This window comes from Musca domestica, unplaced genomic scaffold, assembly GCF_030504385.1.
Source record: "Musca domestica strain aabys unplaced genomic scaffold, Musca_domestica.polishedcontigs.V.1.1 29, whole genome shotgun sequence".
Taxonomy (NCBI): Eukaryota; Metazoa; Arthropoda; class Insecta; order Diptera; family Muscidae; genus Musca; species Musca domestica.
In genome coordinates this window covers 8,241,969-8,254,457 of record NW_026712296.1, presented here as the reverse complement: position 1 = coordinate 8,254,457, position 12,489 = coordinate 8,241,969, and the positions used below count along the sequence as shown (strand labels likewise).

Sequence of the window (12,489 nt, the reverse complement as noted above, 5' to 3'; positions counted from 1 at the left end):
AATGGACGGACGGTAAGCGGCCAAGTGGTTCGACTCCGATGTCTGCGAAGGCAGCGGGGAACGAACGAAAGATCGAACGTTAAATGTAAGGAGATAAATGAAAACTTGTTTATCATGTCGACACGTATCTTTAAATGCGGTAAAATGCTCCTGCGATATTGCAACGCAATGTTAACTAACGACAATCGGCATCATGAACAGCACCAGCACCATCAAAATACTTTGCAAAGATTGCTGTTGTTGCTGGATAGTCCGTTGTTTTGGAGTGTCGTCGTGTGTATTGCTGGTTGTAGCTACAACATTCATTTCGTCGATATGACTTACAAACTGGCCACTCCTTGCTTGCCAACGAACCAGCCTGCCTGCCTGACTGTCTGCAACATGCCTAAATGAGTTTGGACAGAGTGAACAACGTTAAATGGTTGGTTGCGTTTAATTCTGTCTAGGCACTCTTGGTATCTACGTTTTTGACTGCGACTATGGCAATAATGATGACGCTGACGATGTACGACATTTGGTGTCTCCCGGTTGTTGAGCCCATAGCTCTGGCCAAAGTGAGTCTGATATCGGTTATGTTGGATGATGATGAAGTGTGTATGCGTTTGCTTAGCTCAAATGTTGTTGTCTATGACGATTAGGCAGCGACTAAACATGGAAAATTGTTGTAATTGAAGCCGACTTATCGTTCGATATTACCGCCTTAGCGTATTTGTTCCGTGGTAGTGCAACTTTTTTATGTTTATATGTATTTCGACTTTTTTTGTTAAACGCGCCTTATCAGCTTACAACAAGCGAAACGCCAACATATTGTTGTTGGTTGTATTGAGGACTTGCCTCAACATTTAGAGAAACATAAAACGACAAACATATTTCTGAAGGTGTACAAATAAATGTTGCATTTTAATGGTGTTGCATATGAGCTTTTACCATACAGTGGGTACTTTAAGTGACAGTGTGAATATTTTTAGAACCTCATCTATATTATTTGATATGGGCAAAACGTGCTTCATCGAAATAAAGGTTTTAGACCCTAGGTCTCTTTGGACCAAATCCGTTTCAAGACAATCTAGCGATGTCCGTTCGTCCGTCCGTCTGTCTGTCTGGCTGGTGCGCACGAAAATTCTCGAAGACAGTTTCCGACTTGGTCCAAACTTGGTTGTTATCAAATCGGACCATTCCTTGGACCACAAAGGTTCAAGATTTTGAATAACGAAAACGATCATAAAACCCGAAATAAGCATTGAATTCTTTTCAAATTTCACACATCCAAATATTTTTATACCGTACAACGCATAGTGGTAAGGGTATTATGTCTTTGTGCATTTGTTTGTAACATGGAGAAGGAAGTGAGATAGACCGATGGTTACTTCTGAAGATTTTCATAGAATCACTTTTGAGTCAATTTATACATGTCAGTCCGTCTGTCCGTCCGTGCAGATCGCATTTATTATCCGATTGAGAAAAAATTTTCCAAGCAATATTTGTTTGGTCCAAGGATGAACTTTGTTAAAATTGGTGAGAATCGGTTCAAAATTAGATATAGCTCCCATATATATGTCTTCAACAAATTTCGAGTTATTTGTGCACCAAATGACCATTTACCTGAGTTTTGCCGCATCCGACGAAATTGAATCAAGCTAGCTATAAATTCCCTATATATGTTTCATCTGATTTGGTGTTAAAGTCGCAATACTGATATTTGATACCAGATATCAGATACAGCTCAGAAAAAGGTGTTAAAGATCGATTCAGGTTTGGATAAAGCTTCCATATATAACTTTATCCAATTTCAGTTTTTTTGTGCACTAAGTGGCTAATATTAGCCCAAATCAACTGAATTTTGGCACATCCGACGGAATTCAGTTTAGATGTAAGTACTTCAAATGTTGGTGAATTTTGGCATAATATGCCCTACACAACAATGATTTTTGACACCAAACATCACATACAGCTCGAAAATACCTTTGCCAAATTTTATTGAGATCGGTTCAGATTTTTATATAGCTTCGATATACATCTTTATCCGATTTTAGGGTTATTGCTCACCTTATATGTAATATCAGCCCAAATTAAATAGATTTTTTCATATTCAAACCAAATTGTACCATTTTGAGAAACTCGTTCCGGTATATCTATTGCTCCAATAAATATTTTTATACCCTCCACCATAGTAATGGAGGGTATATTAAGTTTGTCACTCCGTTTGTAACACCTCGAAATACACATTTTAGACCCCACAAAGTATATATATTCTTGATCAGCATAAAATTCTATGTCGATTTAGCGATGTCCGTTCGTCTGTGGGAATCACTCTAGCTTCCGAGCCGTATAGGCCCCACGGTACCTCCCGATATTCGGTATTTTGATGATTTTAGCGATATTATTCACCGGAATTGTTTCAAATTTGGTATTTGAAGTTCGTAATAGATACTACAGCCTAAGACAGAAAATTGTCTGTGCAGGTCCCCATCTTCTTATAGCCCGTATATCTCCCGATATTCGGTATTTTGATGATTTTAGCGACATTATTCACCGGAACTGTTCAAACTTGGTGTTTGAAATTCGTAATGGATACTACAGCCTAAGAAAGAAAATTGTCTGTCCAGGTACCCATATAACGGTACCTCACGATATTCGGCATTTTTATAACTTTAGCAACATTATTCACCGGAATTGTTTTAAATTTGGTATTTGAAGTTCGTAATGGATACTGCAGCCTAAGACAGCAGGTCCACGTCTTCGTATAGCCCCCATATAACGGTACCTACGGTTATTCGGTATTTTGATGATTTTAGCTACTCTATTCACCGATTTTTTTTTAAGTTTCGCATTTGAATATTGTAAGGGTTTATGACAAAAGTTACCTATGTAGGTCCATGTCGTCGTAGAGACCCCAACATACCAGCAACGCTTTTTTTTTGAAAATTTCCAAGTTTCTTTTAAATGGTGGAGGGTATTTAAAGTTCGACATGGCCGAAATTATTGTTTTTTTACTTGTTTTGTATAATCCTTATCGAAGTCATATCATGCACTACACTATTTGTATGATCTACCTCCATAAATTCACAATATATACTTTTTTGTTACGGAGCTCTACGATATAGTGGTGTTGGGTATCATACAGGATGCTCCGCCCGACCTTTGACTCCTCCTTACTGGTTTTTTACACGAAATTATATATTAATTTAATATTCAAATTTAATAAATCTAGAGCGAAAAAAATATCACAAAACATTACAGGGAAAATTCGTAGATTTTATTATTTTCTGCAAAAAAGTTCATTTTGAATTGGTAATAAGCGATGCTATATCTGCGCAATCTTGGATATCAGCATCAATATAACGGTCAGAAGTGACCCTTTCGTTTATTTTTGATTTTGCTGAAATTAAAAATATTCGGTTTAATGGTAATTGTCGTTTTTTGTACATAAAAGTTATGGTATATTTCAACCGCTATATGTTATTTGATGGCTGTCCAAATTGGTGGTTTCTGTCTAGCCCTCAACTCTAGTCCCGTGCTAAATTTCGAGTCGATTTGTTTATAATTGTGACCTCTAGAACTGTTCATAAAACTATGAACATGAAAGACTGCTGCAATAAATTAGATCGTTAAGTGATTTAGGCTATAAAATGTTTATGTAATTTTAACCCAACATTCTAGAGTACTTGTAAATGTGTGTGCATGAAAGATAAGAGCATAAGGGATGATAACACTTCATGCTGCTGGAGACGCATTGATAATAAAGAATATTCTCCCATAAACATGCGCTCAGCTGGGGAGTAAATATAGATCACAGCAATTGTGTGTTGCACTAGGCCTATGCATAGAATTAGAAATGTCAAGTGTTTGTAGCCTTAAGTAGATGCATAAGATTAAACCCCCCTAAGATTTCTGTTGTGTACTAGCACTTAAGTAATACATTTTGTTCAATAAAATTAGAATTAAACTGACAAACGAACAAACAAGTTCTAGAATTTGATTCTCCCGCTAACATTGGTCCTTCGAGCCGGATATTGGTCCTTCGACAAAAAAAAAAAAAAAACCAGCGGCCACAAAAATATATTTCAAAAAAAAAAAGAGAATTATATTTTTGTAAAAAAAAAAAAAACAAAACAAAAAAAGCCATAGGGGCAAATAAAAAACAAAAAAAAAGCCATAGGGGCAGAACAAAAAAAAAGCCATAGGGGCAAATAAAAAACAAAAAAAAAAGCCATAGGGGCAAAGAAAAAACAAAAAAAGCCATAGGGGCAAAGAAAAAATCAAAAAAAGCCATAGGGGCAACAAAAGCAAAAAATAAAACAGAATAATTTTGAAAAAAGCCACAGGGGCATTAAAAGAAAAGAAGCTAAAACTACAAAATTTACTTGCTTCACAAAACAAGGAAAAATGGCGTCGAGACATAACTTGTATAAGCTCCAAAGCCTACTCCTTAAAGAGGTAATTGGGATTAAGGAAAAACTGCAAGCAGGCATGGTTCGGAAAGCAGCCATGGGTGACACACTACGATCCCTGGAAAGCAAAATGAAGGAAGCCACTACGAACCACGAAATGCTGAGAGTGCATGGCGAAAACACTGATCCCTATTTCAAAGAAAATGTTTGGGATCTCATCAACTTGAACTATGGAAAAGCAAAGGAACTCCTAGCGAGTTTGGAAGAAGAGGTCGAGCGAGAACCGCAAAGGGTAATAAAAGAAGTAGAGCCCGAAGTGCATGGGCTAATGCTCGATCAACAGTTAAAGGCCTTCCAAGAGGAAATGCAACAACAGATGCAACAACAAATGCAACAATTTATGTTGATGTTCGAGAAGAATAAAAGAGAAAATGAGGAAGAAAGACAAACCCATATAGAATCATCACCAATGGGCAATCAGGCGAATATAAAAGTAAGCGCAATCATCTACCAATTCAGGAAAAAAGTAAACAAACTCGCCGATGCCGTTGAAAGCGATTTAGCTGGACTATCAAAATATGCTTTGGAGTACATGAAGTCATCGTGGGAGAAGCATATGGATGAAATTAGGAAATTGCATCTCGAGCTCTCAACGGTGCATGGAATGGAAGAGGTAGATCTCGAATTTGAAGAAATTGAAGAAAAGTTTGAGAGCAAAATGCAGGATATGATAAGAAGGATAGATGGTCTTAAAGAGGAGTCACTGGAAGTAGAACTAAAAAGAGTTCAAATACCATCCTTTAGTGGTCATGTGGAAGAGTGGAGTTCATTTCACGATTTATTTAAAAAGATGATTGATGAAAACTCCAAATTATCAAAAGTTCAAAAACTGTACTACCTCAAGACAAATCTAAAAGGAGAGGCATTTCGCTTGGTGCAACATCTTCAAGTGACCGAGGCAAATTATGAAGCAGCATGGGAATTACTGGAAAAAAGATATGGCAACAGGAGAATTTTATTCACTAAATTGGTAGATAGAATACTGGACCATCAAAACATCAACAGCCTGTCAGCAATAAGCATAAGAAATTTGCTGGACAATGTAAATGAAAGTATTCAGGCGTTGAAAGCAATGGATATTCCCCTAGAGCAAGCGGATCCCATTTTAGCCCGAATAATTATACGGAAACTGGATAAGGATGGGCTTATTCTTTATGAGCAGAATGTAAAGAAATCCAAGGACATCCAAAAACTTGAGGATGTGATGGACTTCCTGGAGCAGCAGTTTCAAGCCTTGGAAGCTTCAGTAGGCAGAAAACACAATAACATAGGACTGTACAAACTCCAAGAAAAATCAGCAGTGGTAGCGGAATTAAAACAATGTAAGTTCTGTAAAATGAGCGGACATGATATCGCATGGTGCAGAAAATTTTCGGCGTTATCTTCGAATGAAAGATACAATTGGGCAAGATCAGCACAGGTCTGCCTCAGATGCTTAAGCCACAACAAGGATAAAAAATGTTACAATGAAATTAAATGCCAGAAGTGTGGAATGAATCACATCACAGTGATGCATTTAGAGCGAAGAGGACATACGAAAGCAATGACCACCAATACAACAACAAATGTTCTGCTAGCAACAGCCCAAGTTCGTATAAAATCACTGCATGGAGAATTTGTAACAGTCAAAGCGCTGATAGACCAAGGATCACAAATTACATCCATATCAGAGGACGCGGCTCAACTGTTGCAGCTACCAAGGAAGAAGACAGAAGTGAGGTTACAAGGTCTAGGAGAGACCCTAGTTGGCGTGGCGAAATCTAAAGTTGCACTGGAACTACGACCCAGATTTTTGAGCAACATAATGATTAAGGCAGAAGCACTAGTCCTTCCAGCACTTGCATCAGCACATCCCGACAGAAGGTTTCAATATGACGTGGATAAATGGAGAAATGTAAATTTGGCAGATCCAAATTTCAACAGCCCGGAAAGAATCGATTTAGTCATTGGAGCCGATCTTTACTCACAAATATTGGAAGAAGGAGTTCGCCACGATGAGCAAATTGTGGGACAAAATACGAAGTTGGGTTGGATTTTATCTGGAACAGTAGTAGTAAATCCTGGATTGAACATAAAGAAATCGGCAGCAACAACAACAATTGAGAGGTTCTGGGAAATAGAGGAAATAGAAGATGAAAAAACGACCGAAGAAGACGAATACTGCCTTAAGTTATATGAAGACACAACACGCCGAGACAATTCAGGAAGATTTGTCGTGCGTTTGCCGTTAATTGAAGAAAAAGATTTGGGAGATTCATATAAAAGAGCCATGGCGAGGTTTATAAACTTGGAAAAAAGATTAGAAAATAATGCGGAATTAAAGTCAGAGTACGAGAAAACAATGAACGAGCTCATATCCATGGGCCAAATGGTAAAGGTGGATCCAAGTAAGAAGGCTTTGTATTATATGCCGCACCAAGCAGTGGTACGTGAAACAAGTCTAACCACAAAAGTTAGAGTGGTATTTGATGCTTCATCGACAACTTCAAATGGGAAGTCGCTGAATGACATACTTCACGTGGGACCAAGGCTTCAAAAAGATATATTTGACATTGTAACAAAGTGGAGATCGTGGAAGTTTGTCATCTCAGCTGATGTGGAGAAAATGTTTCGTCAGATTAAAGTTGAAAAAGAAGACCAGGAATACCAACATGTGTTGTGGAGGAGTAATCCGTCGGAGCCTATCCAACAATATAAACTTACTACGGTAACATATGGCACTGCATCAGCACCATTTCTGGCTGTAAGATCGCTCATAGAAATTGGAAATAGGTGCCAGAATCAAGAAATCGCTCAGAGGATCAAAGAAGATTTCTACATGGACGACCTTTTAACAGGAGCGAATACAAAACAAGAATGCAGGGAGGTGCAGAAGAAGATAACGCTGCAACTGGAGGATTATGGGTTTCATTTAAGAAAATGGATATCAAACTCTCCTGAAGTATTGAGTGCGGTGAAATTGAATGAAGAAAATGAAGTGCTGAGAATAGAAGAAGATGAATGCTTGAAAACATTGGGATTACAATGGAATCCACAGATCGATTGCTTTACATTTAGTATGCAAATTAAAAAAGAAGACAAGTTGACAAAACGAATAGCATTGTCAAGACTGGCACAAATATTCGATCCATTAGGTTGGCTGACGCCAGTCACGGTAACAGCAAAACTATTTATACAGCAGTTATGGATACAACAAATAGAATGGGATGTGCCATTGGAGGAGAAATTGAGTGGAGATTGGCGGCAGTTTACATACAGTCTGCCTGCTTTAGAAAATTTAAGGATTCCAAGATGGTTTGGAATATTGGAAGACAAAACTGCACAGTTACATGGGTTTGCAGATGCTTCCGAGAAGGCTTATGCAGCAGTCGTATACCTTAAGGTAAATTCGCAGGTGACCATAGTGGCTGCAAAAAGTAAGGTAAATCCAGTAAAAAATAGGAAGACGCTTCCAAAGCTGGAACTTTGTGCAACACATCTATTGGCTAAACTACTACAGAAGATCAAAGGAGTATTGAAGTCAGCAACACCAACTTTTGCTTGGAGTGATTCCATGATTTCCTTGGCATGGATTCACAACTCCAAAAACAAGGATAAGTTCATAAAAACAAGGGTGATGGATATTTTGGAGAGAATACCCGAAGCGAAATGGGGCTACGTCAAGTCAAAGGAGAATCCAGCAGATATGGGTTCAAGGGGTGTCCCACCGGAGACTTTGACAAACAATACATTGTGGTGGGAAGGCCCCGAATGGCTGAAAAAAGATGAACAAGATTGGCCAAAAAGCAACATAAATCAAACAGTAGCAACAACAGTAAAGTTTTCGACTGAAAACCACTTATATGAAAGTATGATGAAGTATTCGTCATTTAAGAAACAGATACGTGTAATGGCTTATCTACTGCGTTTTATAAAAGGGCTAAAAAAGAAGCGAGCAGTAAATGAGCATTTGACGGCAAAAGAGTTGGAAGAAGCAGAGATGGAGATAATAAAACTACATCAAGAAAGAGAATGGCCAGTGGAACTAAGGAAATTGAAGACATTGGGAACGGTGGATCATCAAAGTAAAATAGCTTCACTACATCCACAGTTGGATCGAAATGGCATAATGCGGGTTGGTGGAAGACTTGCTTTGTCAGAGCTGAACTATAACCAAAAGCATCCAATAATTATTCAAAAGTCAAGATTAGCGGGAAATATCATTCGAAATTGTCATATTCAAACGATGCATGGAGGAAATCGACTTATGGAAAATATACTAAGACGAAAATATTGGATTATTGGAGCTAAAAATAGGATAAAACTTTGCATTAGGTGTTGTCCAAGATGTACGCGCTTTAGAGGTGAAGTGCGAAATCAATTGATGGGAAATTTACCAGCTTACCGTGTCAGTATAAATCAACCCTTTCAACACTGTGGCATTGATTATGCGGGTCCGCTACAAATACGGTGCTCCAAAACAAGAGGAGTGAAGGCTATGAAGGGTTACGTAGCGGTGTTCGTATGCATGGTAACTAAGGCGGTTCATTTGGAAGCTGTCAGCGAACTTACAACGGAAGCATTTCTGGCGGCGCTAAGGCGATTTTTCGCGAGAAGAGGAAAATCAACCGACTTATATTCAGACAACGGAACGAACTTCGTAGGGGCAGCAAGGCAGCTTGACAGAGACTTTTTGGATGCCGTTAAAAACAACACGAAGTTAGCTCCCATTTTGGAAAATGAAAAAATAAGTTGGCATTTCATTCCGCCGGCAGCTCCTCACGTTGGAGGAATTTGGGAAGCAGCAGTGAAGTCCATGAAATATCACCTAAAAAGAATAATTGGTGATACGAAATTGACTTACGAGGAGTTGAGTACGGTGCTATCTCAGATTGAAGCAGTATTAAATTCGAGGCCGCTACATGAACTTGGAAGCGGTACAGAATATATTGACACTTTAACACCTGGACATTTCTTAATTGGCCGTCCGATGTTAGAATCACCGGCGACTATCGATGAAGGTAACTTAGGATGTCTTAATAGATGGAAACTGCTACAACGAATTAAAAGTCATTTTTGGAGCAGATGGAAAGAGGAGTATCTAACCACATTACAAAACCGAATGAAATGGAAGAAACAAAATAATAATGTGGAAATAGGCAATGTGGTGATATTGAAAAACGAAGAAACGCACGCGGCGCGATGGCCACTGGCCAAGGTGGTAGAAGTCCATCCAGGGAAGGACGGAGTTGTAAGGATTGTGACAGTTAAAACACAAGACGGCGTGATAAAGAGGCCAATTAACAAATTATGTCCATTGGAGCATATGGACGAGGAATCTGAAGAATTGCCCAGACAGGAAAAACAGGCGGAAATTACACATACTAATATGACAAGATGTGAGCGAAAAATAAGGAAACAACCAATAACGTGGGCAATGATGCTGAACTTATTTTTACTAATATCTACCAAGGCATCATCTGTACATGAACTGAATAGTTCGGCTGCGGTATATTTGGATCCCATGTCTCAAATTCACATGGTTTCCTCATCATGGAATATGGTTGTGTACTTTGAGCTGAAACCATATTTAGAAACATTAGACCTGGCTTCCGAATTGCTGAAAACATCAAAAAGCTTATGCCCACGACTTCAAACTTTTGAGGAGCAGTGTTGGTCCACGATTAACAATATGGAACTCAAGATTAATAAGATAAAGACCAACAATCGATTATTCCTCAGAGAAGACAATCGTCAAAAAAGAGGAGCTCCGTTGAAATTTGTAGGTTCGTTTCAACACTGGGCATTTGGGATAATGGACGATGACGATCGAGTAGCTATGGAGAGCAATATGAAAAATCTATTAGCCAACCAAAAGGATTTGAAGAAGTTAGCAAAACAACAGACATCTGTAGTCGACGCTACAGTAAATCTTTTAAGGAAAACCACAGAGGAAGTGAATTCGCACTTTTCGGATATCAAAGGCAAAATTGAGAACATAAGTGCTACAATGAATGAGAATTACTTCGTGTATAGAGAATCCATACGATTCTTTATAATAGCAAAACAAATTCATGAGCTTTTGGAAGAATGTGACGAAGTCCAAAAAGAAGTTGTTGATGCATTAATTGATGTAAACAGCGGTAAGTTTCATCCCGTCCTGATAACACCCAAACAATTACAAGCAGAGATAGTAAAAATACGAGATGCTCTGCCTGAAAAATATGTACTGCCAGGAAAGCGTACAGGAATGGAATTAAAAGAGATCTTACATTTGATGACGTGCCACGGATCGTTTGTGGGGTCCCAACTGGTAATTAATATAAAAATACCGCTGTTCAATCGGCAGTCATCCCAGTTTTACAAAGTAATTCCGATACCATTTGAAGAAGGAAATACGATATTGATAGCCCGGGTGAATTCCCCGTACATTGTATATAATTTTGAGCTGGATTCTTTTCATTTCTTAACACAGCCTATGCTGAATGAGTGCAAAGAGACGTTGGGTAAGGAGATAATGTGCGAAGAGAATTTTCCATGGAGAGATGCAACTACAAATAATTGTGAATTATCTCCTCTGAGACCGCACATAAAACTAAACTGCGCCTATGACGAAGTGGAACGAATGCCTTATTGGATGCCATTGAAACGAAATGGCAATTGGCTTTTTAAAACCTTTTCAAGTACAACAGCTCATTTGCAATGCTCTCACAAACAACAGACGATTATGGAACTTCCAAAGCAAGGAATTCTCACGCTGGATGCAGACTGTACAGCGAGGATCGGTAAAGTAACGTTGGTAGCTGTGCATAGAGTTCATAACGAGATAAACACCGAATTCCATTCGTTTCTTTTGAAGGATGTAAGTCCGGACGAAAAAGAATCAATCAAACCCCTTGGAAATATACTTATCAATCATCATCAAGAAATTGACGAGCTAAAGAAATTCGTGGACAAGTTAAAGAAAGAAAATGTGGAATTGCGAGGCTTGAAGTTCCATCACATCTCATCACACGTAGCTTTTATTTTAGTAATTATAGTAATAATAATTCTAATTATTTTATTTATAAGAAGACAGAAAAAATTAAAACGCATAACCGAAATTCAATTTCCCCGAGGCCAGGATGTCTAAATAAATTATTTGCCGCCCGGGAAAATGTTCATAAAACTATGAACATGAAAGACTGCTGCAATAAATTAGATCGTTAAGTGATTTAGGCTATAAAATGTTTATGTAATTTTAACCCAACATTCTAGAGTACTTGTAAATGTGTGTGCATGAAAGATAAGAGCATAAGGGATGATAACACTTCATGCTGCTGGAGACGCATTGATAATAAAGAATATTCTCCCATAAACATGCGCTCAGCTGGGGAGTAAATATAGATCACAGCAATTGTGTGTTGCACTAGGCCTATGCATAGAATTAGAAATGTCAAGTGTTTGTAGCCTTAAGTAGATGCATAAGATTAAACCCCCCTAAGATTTCTGTTGTGTACTAGCACTTAAGTAATACATTTTGTTCAATAAAATTAGAATTAAACTGACAAACGAACAAACAAGTTCTAGAATTTGATTCTCCCGCTAACAAGAACTACAGCGAAACGTAGACAATTTTCTGTTTTTGGTCTATTTCAACCACTACGTATTTTGCGATCATCTTCTCTAATTACAATATGCTTGTGTTCTGATCCACCTCCCTGCTACATTTCGCGAGGATCGGGCCATAATTGCGACTTGTAGCCAAATTGCAATTTAATATGGACAAATAGACGGACGGGCATACAAAGCTAGATCGACCCAGCTCGGAGAGATAGGAAGATCAATATATACATTCGTCTGTGCTGGACCAATATGTATTTCGAGGTATTATATAATTTTGACCAAACAAACTTATATTACTGCCAAAATATATGATATTGTAGTGTATAAATATACAGACCAAATTTTGATAAAATCGGTTCAGATTTGGATAAAGCTATCATACACATCTCCGTCCATCTATTACGTAAGTATGATTTGATGTAGATGGTACACCATATTTCAGTCAGGTTGAATT

The 12,489-nt window shown here is 38.2% G+C and overlaps 1 protein-coding gene across 2 annotated transcripts; it reads left to right on the top strand.

Moving 5' to 3' along the window:
* The first annotated feature begins 4,136 nt into the window (after positions 1–4,136).
* Positions 4,137–11,992, top strand: LOC131803318 (uncharacterized). Of its 2 annotated transcripts, none has more exons than XM_059124434.1 (2): positions 4,137–11,220; positions 11,290–11,992. In XM_059124434.1, exons 1-2 carry the CDS (start codon positions 4,387–4,389, stop codon positions 11,560–11,562), a joined length of 7,107 nt encoding a protein of 2,368 aa, XP_058980417.1. In that variant the 5' UTR covers positions 4,137–4,386; the 3' UTR covers positions 11,563–11,992. The 2 variants fall into 2 exon arrangements, with proteins under 2 accessions (XP_058980417.1, XP_058980418.1); XM_059124435.1 differs by having other exon boundaries at positions 4,137–11,215; positions 11,290–11,503.
* The last annotated feature ends 497 nt before the right edge of the window (positions 11,993–12,489 follow it).